We start from the raw sequence: 19174 nt of genomic DNA, 5'->3' as shown, positions 1-19174 counted from the left end.
GAGAGCCAACAACAAAGTGTTTGTATGTGGTTGAGAATAATTTTGCTCAAACGATCTAAGTAAAACCAGGAGTACTACCCTGTGATATGTTGTACCATTATGTTATGACAAGTCAGAAAAAACATTATATAAAAACGAAAAAACCATGTGGGATGAAAAATTAAAAAAAACATGTTACATTTCTGTCATAGGTGACAATAGTAACAATTGCATGAATATATCTATGTTAGAGGTAGTTGTAGCGTTTCAGTGTGGGCTGGTGCAGTTGTGTATTTTATTTGTTGTGGGATTGAGACGGGTTTTTTGGAGTGCCAATTGTGCGGAGTGTGAGTGCATCGGTAAAATGGAGTGCATCAGTTAGCAAGTGAGGCATCGACCCAAACATGGGTAGTGGTTAGCGTGACTGAGGGGACTGGTGAGCTCCCCGTGAGCGAGAAAATTTTGGTGAATTTGGAAACCACGTTGGCACTACAGGATCCGTGAGCGAGAAAATTTTGGTGAATTTGGAAACCACGTTGGCACTACAGGATCCTCGCGGCGTGCGCAGCATGGAGTATCCTTGAGGGGTGTGAGGTGGTGGGAAAACTGTCCAAGTGAGGGTGGATTGTCGATCTGGTGGTAAGCTCAGAAGAGCCGGCGCATAAACTCTCCTTGCTGGCCAGTGTACCGGGGATTGGATGGAATGCCATCTTGGAATCATCTTGGAAGATGGTCACCCTTGATATTTTTAAAGTTCCCTCTATTTCTAAAATCTTTCTTGACATGTCCCTGAACATGTTGTGGTGTTTTTAGTACACAGATGCAGACATGCAGAGAGGATTAAGCCCCATCTTAATTCCAGGAAAAACAGGCCTCACTCGGCCTACCCACAGCGGCTCCCAATCAGCCGTGCACGGCATAAACTCCTCTCCCCCCCTTAAGTCACATAGTCTTTCAAATATTCTGGTCGCACAATGCGTCTAGAAGAAACACACGGGAATTGAGCCATGGACACGACCGGCGACGGTGAGGCATTGGAAACAGATGACGACTCCCCACCAGACACCAAATTAGGCTCAACCGGAACCAGAGGAACATCCATGCTACTCTCACTGCCCTGAACATCCGGATCCACAGATGGATTGGCAGCTGGCTGAAATGTGGTCACGGGCACCTCAATGGATGAGGACAATCGCACGACAGAAAATAATTGGTTGTGTGTGAATGACCGGACCCACGAGCCAACAACTGATTCACATGACGTGTCCAGATAAGCCTGGCCGAAGTAAAAACAATGTAGTTAGCCAGACCAAAAACTCGGACCACAACAGTCGGCACCCATTTCTGTTGGTGTACATTGTCCCATGCCAAAACCGGCTGGTCCACCGTGAATGAACGAACATTGGTCTCCGTAACAACTTCAGGTGCACCAGGTCGAAGCAAATCCAGGCGCGACCGCAACTGTCTGCCCTACATGCGGAATGCAGGCGTTTCCTGTGTAGTGGAATGCACTGAATTACGATAAGCATGCAAAAACACATGAACCCTACTCTGCACAGATCGGACTGCTTGGCCTCTACGCAAGGCATGTTTCAACACTTTGACAAATGACTCAGCCTGACCATTTGTAGCAGGGTGGTAAGGCGCTGACCTCAGGTATTTCAAACCATTAGCATGCATGAACACAGCAAACACCTTAGATACAAAGTGCGAACTATTATCCAAAACTGAAATCTCTGGAAACCCCTTGTTCGCAAAAAATACTCTGCAGACGCTCCACCATGTTCTCTGTTGAGGTGGACTGCATTGTAGCTACTTCTTTCCACTTTGAGTAAGCGTCGATCACCACCAGAAAGAGCCTTGTGTTGGCTTAATGGTTAGGGTGCTGGCTTGGGATCCAAGGATCCTGAGTTTGAATTTACGGTGATCGTTGAATTAACGCCAGGGGGGTTGACTCAGCCTGTCATCCTTTCAAGGTCGGCAAATTGAGTACCAGCTCACTGGTAATTGGGGCACTGCATCAGCGGCGCAAATGGACTTCCAGAGAAATGATGCAACCAGCAGCCACAGGCTGTATACCAAACAAAAACAACCACCAGGAACATGCAGCCCGCCCCATGACTGGCCCTGCAAAATCTACATGAACGCGCTGCCACGTTCTATCAGCAGGCGGCCATAACAACGACACACGTGAAGGATTATCAGCATCGGTTTGACACGTATCGCATGCTTTTACCGTCTGCTCGATGTCCGCATCAAGCCCGGGCCACCACAACAAACTCCGGGCTAAACTCTTTGTTTTGAATATACCCAAATGACCCTCATGCAACTCATATTGAGACAGGGCTGACGCAAAGAAGCAGGAATGACCACCCTCATGCCCCACATCACACAACCTTGAGCTAAAGACAGCTCGGACGCACACGACATATATGGAGTATATTCTGACGTTGAGGACAACTCGCGCCAATAACGTAACAAAACGTGTGCAACACGTGACAGCACGGGATCACGACGAGCGTAAGCAGCCATTTCCGCAGCGATTACCGGACCAGATTCAATCTGTTCCAACATGAACACCTCGACCTCATCTCCAGGTTCAGCACCGGCCATTGTATACAGCAATTGAGACAAGCCATCGCAGTTAGTGTGCCATTCGGAAGCACAGAATTTGATTTCATAGTCGTACACACTGAGGACAAGACACCATCTCTGTATCTGAGCAGCGGTAGTGACTGGAATGACCTGATGATTAAACAACAACTGAAGCGGCTGGTAATCAGTTTGCAGAAGAAAATGCAGACCTATCATGTACTGACGAAATTTCACACGCCCCATACCAAACTCAGCGCTTCATGCTCAATTTGAGCATAATTCTGCTCTGCAGGTGTCGGAGCACGTGACGCAAAACACACCGGACGCTCAGCACCGTCTCTCATTACCTGAGACAAGACGGCAACCGACGTCGTACGTCGAGGTGCACACGCCAAAATGAGAAGACGTGAAGGTTTGTAATGTCCGAGTACCGAGCACCGCGTCTGCAGTAAGGCGAGCTTTGACTCATTTGAATGCTGCTTGTTCCGCCGAACTCCATCTCCAATGAACATCTCGACGCAACATTTGAGTCAGCGCTGCAAGCTCAGTGCTTAGGTTGCTGACATACCTTTGGAAATACTGAGCAAGCCCAATGAACGTGAAAAAAACATCTTCAAAGATTCAACCGGTCGGGTGCTTTTCTCTCACACATTGAGCGTCGCGGTGTACCAGTGGATACAGAGTCCGAGGTGATCCCTTTGAGTGGCGGTGTACCAGTGGATACAGAGTCCGAGGTGATTCCGTTGGTCTCCACGAAGGGTGTAGCGTTCGCAGAGGTTTTCGTGGCATCCGAGCCGGCTGGAGCGGCCACGACAATCTCCGGCAGTGGCGGGTCGAACTGTCGTTTTGACTGTGACAATGCTGCAGGCTCTATCGACTCACAGTGACGGTAGGTTATGTGGTCCTGATGTCGACGAATTTCGCGGCCGTCCTGCAGGCGAATCACGCAGGACAGTGGACCTGGCTTCTCGATGATGTCCCCCGGTAGCCACGTCGCACCTGCACCAAAATTTCGGGCAAACACTGGATCTCCAATGTTGATACAGCGACTGTTGGACGTCTTATCGTGCACCAACTTTTGATGAAGCTGGCTCTGATAAACGTTTGATGATATGTCTGATTTGAGATTGTCAAGTGTCGATCTCAAGTGTCGTTTCATCAATAACTCAGACAGAGCTGCACCGGTTGTTGATTGTGGCGTGATGCGGTATTTGAACAGGAGAAGAGAAAGCTTTGTTTCCAGGGTTCCCTCCTGAAGTTTCTGCAATCCGGATTTGATGATTCCCATGGATCGTTCGGCCAAGCCATTTGAAGCCTGGTGATGTGGGCTGACAAACTTATGTTTGATGCCGTTCCGACGTGTGAACTCGGCAAACTCGGAACTGGAAAAACACGTACCGTTATCACTCACGATCATCCTGGGCAGACCATGAGTGGCGAAACAGCGTCTGAGTCTTTCGATGACAATGGCTGACGTAGTACCATGCGTCACATAGGCATCAATCCATTTTGTGTATGCGTCCGTAATTATTAGAATCATGCTGCCGTTAATATGCCCGGCATAATCGAGATGTAGGCGATGCCACGGTTCGCTGGGCCAATCCCAGGGATGCAGTGGCACTTTCGCAGGTGTATTCTGGGTGCTCTGGCAGGGGTAACAATGTCGAACATGATGTTCGATATCAGCATCAAGATTCGGCCACCACACATAGTTTCTAGCGAGTGACTTCATCTTCACAATCCCGGGGTGACAGTCATGGATTTCATCCATGACCCTGGAATGCAGATTTTCCGGGATCACGACACGACATCCCCAGAGTAGGCAACCATTTTCCACGCTGAGTTCGTTTTTACGTGCTTTAAAAGCCGCAATAGCTGGGTCACCCTCAGGTAGCGAATGCCATCCAAGCTGTACAGCCGAGACAGTTCTGGACAGAACGGGGTCTCGTCGAGTATGAGTGCGGATCTGGCCGGAATCGACAGCACAATCTTCCAGATGATCCATTAGTGCGATAATGGATCCTGGTGTAGGCGAATCGTCAACGGATTCTGGAAGGGGTAACCGACTCATGGCATCTGCATTTGAGATAGATCTTTCCGTACCATCAGGCATCCTGTGTGATAATACATTCCCCACTCCATACCGACAGGCATCGCATGTCAGCACAAGATCCTTCTCTGGATCAAAATGAACGAGAACATTGGACGATTTGAGCAGATCCTTAGAGGTCTGGAATGCTGATTGTTCAGTGGATCCCCAGCTCCAGGAGACTCCTTTCCTCAAAAGCTGATAAAGGGGGCCCAAAACGTCGGTCACATTCGGGATGTAATGACCATAGAACTGAAGCAAACCGAGGTATGACTTCAATTCGGTCACGTCTCGTGGAGCAGGAGCATCCTTGATAGTTTGGTCTTTCTCATCTGCCGGGTGTAGACCCTCGGCATCAATCGTATGACCCAGTTACGTGACTGATGGCACCATAAACTTGCACTTGTCTCGACGCAAACGTAGGCCGGAGTCCGAAATCTTCTTCAGAACTCTATCCAGGTTCTGTAGATGTTCTGCGTCCGTACGACCAGTAACCAGAATAACATCCTGGTAACAAACGACGTTGCGTTCGGTGGCAAACAAACTGTCCATGACACGCTGATAAATTCCAGGTGCAGATTTCACTCCAAAACTGAGTCGGTGGTTCCTGTACAACCCACGACGTGTGTTGATGGGAAGATACTGTTTCGAATTCTCGTCCAAGCGGAGCTGTAGATAGGCGGATTTGAGATCGAGTTTCGTAAAAGTCTTGCCTCCCGTGAGGCGAGCATAAAGGTCTTCGATCCTCGGGATTGGATATTTATCCAATGAAGAACACTTGTTCACGGTCATTTTATAATGTCCACATATACGGATGGACTGGTCCGATTTTATGACCGGAACGATGGGCGCCGCCCATTCGGCATACTGGATTTGCTCGATGATGCCCAGATTTTCAAGATGATCCAGTTCCTTGTCAATCCGCTCCCACAGGGCGAAAGGGACTGGGCGAGCTCTGCAAAATATAGGATTGGCATCCCGGTCAACCCTGAGTTTAGCCGTATGTCCTTTCAAGGTTCCAAGCTCATCCTTGAAGACATCCCGGTATGTATCCAGCACATTTTTGAGTGTGTATGCTGCGGTAGGAGAAACGTTGGCTGCCCGGAGTTGATGAATGCTTTTCCACTTCAGTCGAATTATGCTCAACCAGTCGCTGCCGAGTAAGGAAGGGCCCTTTCCAGGAATGACGATCAGGGGTAGGTGAAACTCACGGTTATCGTAGCCCACCGTGACGTCACATGTACCGCAGGGAACAATCTTCCCACCTGTATAGGTGGAGAGTCCATAGGTAGTAGGTTTCAGATGGGGTCGGTCAGCATCACTCCACAGGTTTGTGAAAACAGCATGGCTGATGAGCGAGACGGCCGTACCAGTGTCGACCTCCATTTGCAATGGTCGATTGTTGACGACAACAATGGCAAGAAGAGGGTCCCGCTTATGGTGAGAATCAATATGAAACAGGTCACACGATTCTGAGTTGTCGGAAACAGAGCTCACCTGGTCAAACTCAGGTTCCTCCGAACCGATAAACTGATGAATCTTCTTGTCAGCAGCTTTCCCTTTTCCCAATTTGCGAGTGATGCAAGCTGGAGCAATATGGCCAGTTTTCGAACAGAAATGGCAGGTTGCATCTTTGAACCGACACGTCTCTGGAGGGTGCTTTCCGGTGCACCGAAAACAGTTGTTGTGTGTTTGAGACTGCACTGGCTTCTGACGAAGAGACTTGTTCCAACGTTTTGGCTGATCATGATCCAACCGATTCACAGCAGGGCTGGTACCAGATGAGCGAGTGGCACCGATGCTTGTAGCATTGCGTTCAGCACTTTCCATGGAAATGGCAGTGTCTCTGGCATTTTGGAACGTCAGTCTTCTCTCAGCAAGCAGGCATCTACGAGTGCGGTCATCGGACATGCCAACCACCAGCAAGTCACGGTCATGTCATCAATCGTGTCCCCAAACTCACACAGATGTGACAGTTTTTTGAGGTGTGCAATGAAGTCTGCGATCGACTGACCATGATGCTGTCTGCACATGTAAAAATTAAACCGACACAGGATGACTGAAGGAGATGGATTACAATGTTCCTTCAAAGCGGCCTTGAGCTCTGCATACGTGAGCTCCTGGATTGTCCGAGGACGAATCAGGTTTTTAACGAGTGTGAACGTCTCACCCCCGCAAACGGACAGGAATACGGCCTTCATCTGGGCTTCGGTCGCGATGTCGTTTGCCTCGAAGTCGAAAGACAACCGCTCAGAATACGTGTCAAAATCCCCCTCATGAGGGTCGAATTCATCGATATGGCCGAAAGAAGTCATGGTCTAGATGTTTATCCTCGTCGCCATGTAAGGTATCTCGACAAACTACGATTGATTGTAGCACACGTTTATTGACCCTGCCGATACAGGCCCGATTAACTGCAGCGCCATCCGAGCTGGGGCGTATGGATACAATGCGGTCACGGTGTAGGGATACAACGGTGAATATTTGCAGCTTCATACATGACAGTGTGGAGTCTGACCCTCATGCTGATGAGTACCTTGATGTGACGCCTATGTGGATTATGACAGTGAAGAAGAAGAAGAAGAAGAAGAATACAACAGACTGTGGGTTACTGACTGTTCCGACGGGGAAGAAGAAGAACACAACTTTAACGTGAAACCTGATCATCATGCCTACGAGGTCAGTGCTTGTGACATCGGGATTAACAACTACGCATTAACGCTCAATGACTGTTATGAAGAAGAAGAGGAGGAAGCCAACCTTGGTGTAGAGTCTGACCCTCATGCTTATGAGTACCTTGATGTGAAGCCTTTGTGGATCTATGACAGTGAAGAAGAATAAGAATACAACAAACTGTGGATTACCGACTGTTCCAACGGGGAAGAAGAAGAAGAACACAACTTTGACGTGAAACCTGAGCCTCACAACTACGAGGTCAGTGATTGTGGCATATGGAGTAACGACTACCCATTAACCATTAGCGATTGCAATGTAGAAGAAGAAGAGGAAGCCAACCTTGATGTTGTCCCTCATGCCTCTGAGGTTAGTGCTCAGCACGTGGGTTTAACCACTTTTTTTTTCTTTTTTTCTTTTTTTTTGTATACAAGATCGAGGCTCGTGAAAGAGCGAACATTAATCACACCGAAAGACAAACAGACACACAAAACAAATAACATCGGGAGCGGTAGACAAGATGGGGAGAGAGGGGGAAGGACACAAACACAACATTTGAGAGCAGGGACCGAGAGACATGGAGACATCGAGAGAACTGTGGGAGGGAGAGGGCTTTGGGGGGAGGCATGAGAAGGGGGGGGGGGGGGAGTGGGAGAGGTATAAAACATATGGACACTGCCAAGACTTCCAGGAAAGAAGTTGGAATTTCAAACAAGGTGGATCTGGGGTGAATTAGTGGGGGTAGAAAAGATCAAGGTTTTGGATGGGGGAAGATAAGAGATGGTGGTGAACAGCTGTTTTGAAGACCTGGAGGGAGGAGTGTGATTGAAGTGAGTGTGGGAGTTTGTTCCAGAGGCGGGAGAAACGAGGAATGAAAGAGTGAAGGTGAGCAGAGAGCCGAGATTTTGGCAGTTTAACCATCAGAGGGTGGCTGGCAGATCTTGTGCGACCTGTAGGAATATTTGGGGGACACAGCACAGAGAGAGCTGGGGGAGCAAGGCCGGAGAGGAGTCGGTAGAAGACAGAAAGACCACCTACCTGCCTGCGGTGAGTGAGTGAAAGGCCCTCAGAGATAGCTTCATCGCAGGGAAATTCCAATGATTCTGAAAACTTTGGATTCAACAGCGTGAAGCCGAGCCAGGTGTGAAGCAGGAGCACCAGCCCATAGGGGAGAACAGTATTCCATTGAGCTGCGGAAGAAAGCCTTGTATGTGGTGAGGAGCTCAGGTGTGCCTAGGAAGGACTTCGCACGATGGAGGATGCCCAGTCGGCGACTGGCTTTGGAGGCCAGCTTGAAAATGTGGTTTTCCCAAGAAAGATCATGGCAGATGGTGAGACCCAAAAGCTTGAGCGACAGAACTTCTTGGAGAGGATTGTTGAGAAAGTAGATGGGAGGGTTGTCCAGTCGATCTTTTCGGAGAGACATAGTAAGAGTGTGAGATTTGTCAGGATTGAAAGACATGTTCCACATGTTTGACCAGTCTGTGATTTTGTCCAGGTCTTCAGAGAGTGAGGAGGCTGCAGACTGCCGATCTGAGGGAAGAGGAATGGAGCGGCAGAGAGTGGAGTCATCAGCAAAGAGATACAGAGGATTTTCCAGAGAGTCGGAGAGATCATTGATAAAGACCAGAAAAAGCACAGGGCCCAGCACACTGCCTTGGGGAACTCCAGCCTGAACGGGAAGGGGAGATGAGAGAAATCCATTCAGGGCCACACGTTGACTACGACCAGAGAGGAAGTCCGCAAGCCATGCATGGAGATTTCCATGGATACCATAGGAGGAGAGTTTGGTGAGCAGAGCTGGGTGCCAGAACGTATCGAAGGCACGTGATATGTCAAGGGAGAAAGCTCTGATTTCCTGTTTGGCATTGAGGACCTCCATCCATTGTTGAGACAGCAGAAACAGCATGTCCAGAGTAGAGTGACCTGGTCTGAAACCAAATTGATGATCAGAGATCAAGCCATTGGAGAAGAGGAAAGATTTCATATCCGAAGCAATGATGGATTCCATGACTTTGCTGATAATTGGGAGCAGGCTGATTGGTCTGTAGATGCAAGGATCTGTTTTTGCACCTTTTTTGTGTAAAGCGGTAATGTTTGCTGATTTCCAGGATGCTGGCAGATGACCTTGAGCAAAGGATAGGGTGAAAAGAACAGAGAGAGGGTGAGATAGAGCGGCAGAGCAGGATTTTAGGACCCGTGGGCTGATGCCGTCAGGTCCAGTTGCAGAATCAGAGTCGAGGTTTGACAAAAACTCCTCCACCTTGTCAGGAGAGAAGGTCACAGAGTCCAGGAGCAGTTTGGTTCGACTGGGAAAGGTGGGAACAGAGAGAGATGGGTTTGGGACTAAGGATTTTGAGGCAAACACAGAGTTGAGGCAAGAAGAAGACTTTTCACTTTTCTGAAGAAGAAGACTACTTTGATGTGAGACCTTATATTGCCAGCCCCAAGCTGGCTCAGATGTGTGAATGGGAATCTGCTCGTGGGAACCCTATGGGTGATTTGCAAATGATATCAGCCTGCATCAAGCTTCGCAACTCATGACGACCTCTGACATTGAACAGATTTACTGTGGAGAGCAACCTACACAATTTTGGCCTGAGCCTTCCTTTGTTCACTCTGTGGCCGGTCAGGGCGGAAGTTCTAGCACCACGGACCTCCCCATAAAGCTCGGTCCATACTTTCCTTACCTGGCTATTGAGCAGACAACTGTGAGCTCCCCGGACACGGTGGCAGTTTCCTTTGCTACCGACATCCTTAAATACTACCGCCGGTTGGTCCTTGTTCTTCGTGGGACTGTCACTTCCTTTACTACCGCTTGTATTGTCAACGACGGGCATAGGGTGACACTGCTCATTGCTCTGACTCCTTTGTGTGTGGATTTGCCTCCCGTTGGTGGCCTCGTTTGCCTCGCTGTGGATCGTGGCATGTCCTCGGCACGACACCGACATATTGTGGCATCACTGGACCTCCCGTGGTGTTCTGTCCACGGAATCATGGGCGGACAGCTGCATTCATCCGCCGATGGGGTTCGCCAGGACTGATGTTGGCGGGTTCCGGCTCACGTCCATCCTTCCTCCGCCGGCGCGATCTTGCAACCCTATCATTGTGAGTCTGATTGCAACCTGGAGTATACCAGGGATTGTTGGACACCACCACCCCCTGTTTCACCACCTATACCACTTCTGCCGCCTGTGCCGCTCCTGGTCCCGGTGGTCCCTTTGGAGGTTGCCACAGCCGTACAAACTTGTATGGATCGCTACCTTCCACGCTGTGGTCAGCGGGTCAGCCAGTCATCCGTGCTTCGGTGCTACAACTGACCGACCCTCAGTTATCGTCTGCACCCGACCTGCATGGCTCCAGTCACGCTTGGCGACCGCCTGGTTGTCTGCACGATTGCTGACTTATCCTGATTGTGTTGATGTCGTAAAGACTCATATCTACAGTAATGTTTTCAGTTAGTGCATAGACTCATATCTACAGTAATGTTTCAATTGTTGATTGACGTCTATGCATGTGATAACTTTTCCCTGAGTTGTTTCCACCCCATTGGTGGTTTTATTTCAATTCCGTCTTCATATATGACATGATGTACTAACCCATGACATCGACCAGTGATTTATTCAGTGTCTGGGTGCTATTGTCGTTTGATTTAAATATACATATATGTTGATGCTTACATGCTTACATCCATGATCCATGACAGCTACCAGTGATTTATTCAGAGTCTGGGTGCTATTGTCGTTTGATTGAAATCCACATATATGTTGATGCTTACATGCTATACTAACCCATGACATCTACCAGTGATTTATTCAGAGTCTGGGTGCTATTGACGTTTGATTTAAATCCACATATATGTTGATGCTTACATGCTATACTAACCCATGACATCTACCAGTGATTTATTCAGAGCCTGGGTGCTCTTGTCGTTTGATTTAAATCCACATATATGTTGATGCTTACATGCTATACGAACCCATGACATCTACCAGTGATTTATTCAGAGTCTGGGTGCTATTGTCGTTTGATTTAAATCCACATATATGTTGATGCTTACATGCTATACTAACCCATGACATCTACCAGTGATTTATTCAGAGTCTGGGTGCTATTGTAGTTTGATTTAAATCCACATGTATGTTGACGCTTACATGCTATACTAACCCATGACATCTACCAGTGATTTATTCAGAGTCTGGGTGCTGTTGTTGTTTGATTTAAATCCACATATATGTTGATGCTTACATCCCATACTAACCCATGACATCTACCAGTGATTTATTCAGAGTCTAGGTGCTATTGTCGTTTGATTTAAATCCACATTTATGTTGATGCTTACATGATATACGAACCCATGACATCTACCAGTGATTTATTCAGAGTCTGGGTGCTGTTGTTGTTTGATTTAAATCCACATATATGTTGACGCTTACATCCCATACTAACCCATGACATCTACCAGTGATTTATTCAGAGTCTGGGTGCTATTGTCGTTTGATTTAAATCCACATATATGTTGATGCATATGCCCATGACATCCATCTGTGATTTCTTCAGTCTGTGTACTTCTAGGCAAGGTGTAGTGTAATATGAAAGATGATGAATAACATTCAACTGCTCTGTATAATATTGTCGTGTGGACCCTTCGGTTAATACCAGGGCTCGCAGATGGACCAGAACGGATTTACTTGAGGCGACGACCAAACACGGATTTTACTTATGTAGTGCGGGAAGAGGAAGGGAAGTGGAAAGCTGCGGCAAAAGCGCTTACCTGGAGCGCGCCGACCGCGGCTTCGATCCTGCAGGGAATTAATGAACTGAACAACCACAATATTTAATGTACAAAAATAAACACGTTTATTCCCGGCACCCGATAACAATGAAACACGACGGTAATCAAATAAAAGTCCTAATTTGGGATACCACACACCGCACTTCAAAGACGCCACACACAAATGGATTACGAAAGGAAATGTCTCGTCGTGTAATGTTCTGTGGTGCGTCCTTATCTGTCTGTGGTCTGTCATCCCCACTTGGCTCCAATCTCCGCTGCACCATAAAGGCCCGAGCCAACGACCACCAGGGATCTCCCAAGACCAAGCAGGGAAGCGCAGAGAGCACGAGACAGCCAGAGACAGCCAGAAAGCACAAGGGTTCGAGCTGGATGTGCAAGAGGGCCAGAGGGACGTGCTGCGCCAGAGAGAACTGGTTGTGCAAGAGCGCAAATGTCATTCGGCGTGCCCTGATATATCCTTGCGGTGAACCATGTGATTGATGACATCATTTTTTCATATATATTTTTTCAATACTAATTTATTCCCAGATTATGCTCAAGAAATTTCATCTTGATTGGATGAAGTTTTGTACTTGTCGAATTATGACATCATAATGAAGGCACCGATGACATCATCATTACCATATTTTATTCCCGATGCAGAGTTCTTTACAATGAGCCATGTCTCAATTTTTTCTACTCGGTGCTTTCAGAGATATAGAGGTGCAAATTTTTTGGTTTTTCCAAGATGGCGGCTGAACCACGTGACCGATGACGCCATCAATTGGGCACAATCTATTCCAGGGCAAGACAAATACATGTGCAAAGTTTGGCGATTCTACATGCAACGGTGTAGACGTAGTGCTGCAAACAGACAGACAGACAAACAGACAGACAGATGAAAAATCGGTCAGAGACCGAGGACTTGCCGGAATGTACTTTTTTTCGGCCATTTAGGACAAATATGGCGGTTGAACCACGTGACCGATGACGTCATCATTATTTGTTTTCTAAACTAAATTAATTCCTTGATGATGCTCAAGAAATTGCATCTTGATGGGATGAAGTTTTGTACTTATGGAATTATGACATCATAATGGAGGCACCTATGACGTCATCATTAACACGTTTTATTCCCCATGGAGAGTTCTTTACAATGAGCCATGTCTCAATTTTTTCTATTCAGCACTTTCGGAGATGTCGTGGTGCTAAGTTTTTCGTTTTTTCCAAGATGGCGGCCGAACCACGTGACTGATGACGTCATCATTAACATATTTTATTCCCCATGGAGAGTTCTTTACAATGAGCCATGTATCAATTTTTTCTATTCAGCACTTTCGGAGATATAGAGGTGCTAATTTTTTCGGTTTTTCCAAGATGGCGGTCGGAACCACGAGACCGATGATGTCATCATTAACACATTTTATTCCCCATGGAGAGTTCTTTACAATGAGCCATGTCTCAATTTTTTCTATTCAGCACATTTGGAGATATGGAGGTGCTAAGTTTTTCGGTTTTTCCAAGATGGCGGCCAAACCACGTGACGAATGACGTCATCATTAACACATGTTATTCCACATGGAGAGTTCTTTACAATGAGCCATGGCTCAATTTTGTCTGTTCAGGACTTTCGGAGAGGTAGAGGTGCAAATTTTTTCGGTTTTTCCAAAATGGCGGCCGAACCACGCGACCGATGACGTCATCAATTGGGCACAGTCTATTCCCGAACAAGACAAATATGTGTGCAAAGTTTGGCGATTCTACATGCAACGGTGTAGACGTAGTGCTGCAAAAAGACAAATAGACAGACAGACAGACAGACAGACGAACCAACCGATCAACATACTTGCCGGAATCTTTTCTGGCAAGTAACAAACAGACAGACAAACCAACCGATCAACATACTTGCCGGGATCTTTTCCGGCAAGTAACAAACAGACAAACAGACAGATGAAAAATCGGTCAGAGACCGAGGATTGCCAGACTTTACTTTTTTATCAGCCATTTAGGACAAATATGGCGGCCGAACCACGTGACCGATGACGTCAGCATTAACATATTTTATTCCCCATGGAGAGTTCTTTACAATGAGCCATGTCTCAATTTTTTCTATTCAGCACTTTCGGAGATATGGAGGTGCAAATTTTTTCGGTTTTTCCAAGATGGCGACCGAACCACGTGACCGATGACGTCATCATTAACATATTTTATTCCCCATGGAGAGTTCTTTACAATGAGCCATGTCTCAATTTTTTCTATTCAGCACTTTCGGAGATATAGAGGAGATAAGTTTTTCGGTTTTTCCAAGATGGCGGCCGAACCACGTGACCGATGACGTCATCATTTACATATTTTATTCCCCATGGAGAGTTCTTTACAATGAGCCATGTCTCAACAAACAGACAAACAAACAGACTCAAATGCAATACCCTCTCCTTTGGTGAGGGTAACAAGAATGGCACTCAGTGGAGAGCATACCTTCAACTGGTTGGCCACATCACTCAATGGTGAAGAATCACTTTAAAATTTTAATAATTCTCATATCCGAATCCATATTCAGATCTTCACCAAAATCGAACATATGTGTCGTTGTCAGACACCCAACAGGTCCACCAGGTTTCGTCCAAATCCGTCCACAACTTTTTGAGATATCCTGCTCTGTATCGTTTTTGGCCCAATCTCCCAATGGTGAAGAATCACTTTAAAAATTCTAGTAGCTGGATCCGGATCCATATCTTCCCCAAAATCTAATCATTTCGGTCTTGTCACATACACTACATCTCTGCAAATTTCGTCGGAATCCGTCCACAACATTTTGAGATATGTTCACAAACAAACAGACAGACAAACAGACAGGGGTGAAAACATAACCTCCATCCACCTTTGGTGGTGGAGGTAATATAAATTTAAACTTGGCAAACAAAATTTGGCAAAAAACTTGGCAAAAAAACAAATTTAAACTTGACCATTCTCAGAGAGCCTCCTCAGCGTCGACGAGTCTGGAATTTCACTCAGGCCAACTGGCACGGTCTTCAAGCAGCCATCAATCATCTGGACTGGTCTCCCATCTCTACTGCCTCTGACATAAATTCTTCCTGGGAATTCTTCCAAAGCAAACTGCTCTCTCTCATGCACAGATTTATCCCATCTCGTCTTCTGTTGTCATACCCTTCCTCCCGTCCATGGTACACGGAATCTTGTGGTGAGGCTATTGCCCAGAAACAACTTGCTTTCGTCTCCTGGAAAGCAAATCCAACGGAAGGAAATCTCATTTCCTTTCACAAAGCCCGAAACAAGTTTGTGTCCACCCTCAGGAGAGCCAGGAAACAATATCTCTCCGTTCTCAGGACCGAACTCTCTTATCTGTCTCCCTCTTCCAAATCCTGATGGCGTCTGGTCAAATCTGTTTCTGGTGTTTGTTCCCCCTCCATCCCCTCCCTCACCTCAAATGGCCACACGGCTGACTCCGCACGTGAAAAAGCTGAATGCCTCAACTCTGTGTTTGCCTCTAAATCTTGTGTCCCAAACCCATCCCTCTCTGTACCCACCGTACCCAGTCGTACCCAGCTGCTCCTGGACTCTGTGGCCTTTCCCACTGACAAGGTGGAAAAGTTTCTGTCAACCCTCGACTCGGATTCTGCAACTGGACCTGACGGCATCAGCCCACGGGTCCTAAAATCCTGTTCTTCCGCTATTTCACTCCCTCTCTCTGTTCTCTTCACCCTCTCTTTTGCTCAAGATCATCTTCCATCTGCTTGGAAATCTGCCAACATCACCGCTTTGCACAAAAAAGGTGCAAAAACAGATCCCAGCAACTACAGACCTCAGCCTCTCCCAATTATCAGCAAAGTCATGGAATCCATCATTGCTTCAGATATGAAATCTTTCCTCTTCTCCAATGGCTTGATCTCTGATCATCAATTTGGTTTCAGACCTGGACACTCTACTCTGGACATGCTGCTTCTGCTTTCTCAACAATGGATGGAGGTCCTCAATGCCAAATAGGAAATTAGAGCAGTCTCCCTTGACATATCACGTGCCTTCGATACGGTCTGGCACCCTGCTCTGCTCACCAAACTCTCCTCTTTTGGTATCCATGGAAATCTCCACGCATGGCTGGCGGACTTCCTCTCGAGTCATAGTCAACGTGTGGCCCTGAATGGGTTTCTCTCATCTCCTCTTCCTGTTCAGGCTGGAGTTCCACAAGGCAGTGTTCTGGGCCCTGTGCTTTTTCTGGTCTTCAGCAATGATCTCTCTGACTCTCTTGAAAATCCTCTGTATCTCTTTGCTGATGACTCTACTCTCTGTCGCTCCATTCTTCATCCCTCAGATCGGCAGTCTGCAGCCTCCTCACTCTCTGCAGACCTGGACAAAATCACAGACTGGGCAAACAAGTGGAACACGTCTTTCAATCCTGACAAATCTCTCACTCTTACGATGTCTCTCCGTAAAGACCGACTGGACAACCCTCCCATCCACTTTCTGAATAATCCTCTCCAAGAAGTTCTGTCACTCAAGCTTTTGGGTCTCACTATCTGCCATGATCTTTCCTGGGAAAACCACATTTCAAATCTGGCCTCCAAAGCCAGTCGCCGACTGGGCATCCTCCGTCGTGCGAAGTCCTTCCTTGGCACACCTGAGCTCCTCACCACATACAAGGCTTTCATCCGCAGCTCAATGGAATACTGCTCTCCCCTCTGGGTTGGTGCTCCTGCCTCACACCTAGCTCGTCTTCACGCTGTTGAAACCAAAGCATTCAGAATTATTGGAATCTCCCGCGATGAAGCTAACTCCAAGGGTCTCTCACTCACTCACCACAGGCAGGTTGGTGGTCTTTCCGTCTTCTACCGACTCCTCTCTGGCCTTGCCCCCCCAGCTCTCTCTGGGCTCTGTCCCGCAAATATTCCTACAGGTCGCACAATATCTGCCTGCAACCCTCTTATGGTTAAACTGCCAAAATCAAGACTCTCTGCTCACCTTCACTCCTTCTTTCCTCTCTTCTCCCACCTCTGGAACAAACTCCCTCACTCTCTTCAATCCCACTCTACCCTCCAGGTCTTTAAAACAGCTGTTCACCACCATCTCTTATCTTCCCCCATCCAAAACCTTGATCTTTTCTACCCCCGCTAATTTCACCCGAATTCCACTTTTTTGAAATACCAACTTCTGTCCTGGAAGTCCTTGGTGTCCTTGTGTTTTATACTTCTCCCTCCCCCCAAGCCCTCTCCCTTCCACACATCTGCCTGCTCTCAAATGTTGTGTTTGTGTGCTTCCCCTTCTCTCCCCATCTTGTTTTCCACTCCCTCTTTTTATATATCTCGTTTGTCTGGTTGATTTGTTTGTGAAGTAAATGTTAGCTCTTTCACGAGCCTCGAATCAGTATACAAAAAAAAGAAAAAAAAAAGAAAAAGGTAATGACACATTGATCACACAGAGAGAGCTCTTTGCTAATAATACCAAACTAGATAAAAAGTTACTTTTACATGACTTGGATTTTTACATGACTTGGAGTTTTACATTATTCTCATAATGACAGTCGATTACCGTATGTCACATAAACTGCACAACTAAGATCACCCTTACTAATTATATTTGAAGTGGTATTGTCCTAAGAATAATTGACATTATACTGAGGATGAACACTCACTCATTGTTGTGGTAACACCAGCAAGATTAGTTCTTCATTATACTTTATAGATGAGCTCTGACTTACTCGGATCTGCTGACTGTTTCAATTTTAGCTTTCGAGAAAAGACATCCGATAGGTTCAACGTCCGAGTCAAGCCTTTATTAAACCACAACGTAAAACCTCTCAAGCTCCTGTCGGGAAACCCATACCACAAAATGGCCCGATAAAACCAAAACTAAAGCATATTCGCATACTGTATGATGAAACCAAAGGCAAAATGAAGCCAAACAATATCGATAGACAGACGGACATATTAACATGTCTGTGATGGAAAAAACAAACATGAGAAACAAAGAAGAAGGAGGAGCAATGTTTTTCCACTACGCATTTCGTTCACAACTAGTTAACAGCTACGAAAGTTTTTTTTAAAGTTCATCATGTCATGGCTTAACAGTTTACATGAACGATAACAAACAAAAACAAAGGTAATCCGTTCATCCCTTACCTTGAGAAGACATAGATTGATGGTGAGGATGCTATGCAGGTGGATAAAGAGGGAAGTATCGACAGGCATGCAATGATGTGCAAGCAGAACTGAATGTAGGACAGGATATTTATTTTGTGACTCGTCTGGAACAACAAGGAAACTGCTCGCTCATTGGTCCATTATTTGCAGGAGGGACAAGTAAGTGGACGGATCGGATTCAGGGGTGGAACAAGGATCAATGACTGATTCGTGAAAAGTTTCATAGAGGCGGGGCAACTTGTGGTCAAAACATCAAAATTCCACTTGGGAACAGGTACGTTGGATTACTTTAAGCCAGCGATATTGATCGACACTGAGCTTATCACCTTGAGCTTCTCACCTTGAGCTCGACTCCACACGGAATCTGGTTTGACTACAATTACTGCCATGTTTGGTGCGCAGCAATCTTCGACAACTTCTTCTTTAATTACCATTGTACCTCAAGCACAAGACAATGGATCCATTTGTCCCAAATTTCTGGCAAAAATCAAATCAAAATAATTGCATCAATCCTAGGAATAAAGAAAACCGAATGCACCCAAAAACTTCATTTGAATATCATTTGCATAAGTGATAAATAACGTCACCTTGGATAACATTCAGGTACGAGATTAGTTACACAGAAAGGTAAAATATTTCTTGTACTGTATAATGTGCAGAGTTGAGGCTCATGGAAGAGATAGAACACAGAACATATCAAGACGCAACAGAACAAGAGGAAAAGAATAGAGAAGGGGGAAACACCAAGGTGGAAGGGACAAAATAGAGATAGACTTGGAGGTGTGGGGAGGAATGAGGGGTAGGCAAATCGCATGGGTGGACAAGATGGATGCAAGCCCTTTTGGAGGGAAAACTGGAAATTTGGAAGGAAGTGGGCTTGGGGTGGAGGGGTGCGGGAGGTTAATA

General features: G+C 46.6%; 1 protein-coding gene across 2 annotated transcripts in view; it reads right to left on the bottom strand.

Annotated features, from left to right (window-relative positions):
• Positions 1–18634, bottom strand: part of LOC137431197 (sulfotransferase 1C2) — a 92816-nt gene extending 74182 nt beyond the window's left edge. The window contains exon 1 of one of the 2 annotated variants that reach the window (XM_068122235.2): positions 18248–18634. In XM_068122235.2, the coding sequence (XP_067978336.2) occupies positions 18248–18260 (13 nt within the window). In that variant the 5' untranslated portion in view covers positions 18261–18634. The remainder of the gene's footprint in view (positions 1–18247) is intronic. The other variant, XM_068122236.2, reaches the window with a different exon arrangement.
• Positions 18635–19174: the final 540 nt, after the last annotated feature.

This window comes from Myxine glutinosa, chromosome 7 (genome assembly GCF_964187855.1).
Source record: "Myxine glutinosa chromosome 7, kmMyxGlut1.1, whole genome shotgun sequence".
NCBI lineage: Eukaryota > Metazoa > Chordata > Myxini > Myxiniformes > Myxinidae > Myxine > Myxine glutinosa.
The sequence above is the reverse complement of the archived record's forward strand: the minus strand, read 5'-3'. Positions and strand labels throughout refer to the sequence as shown.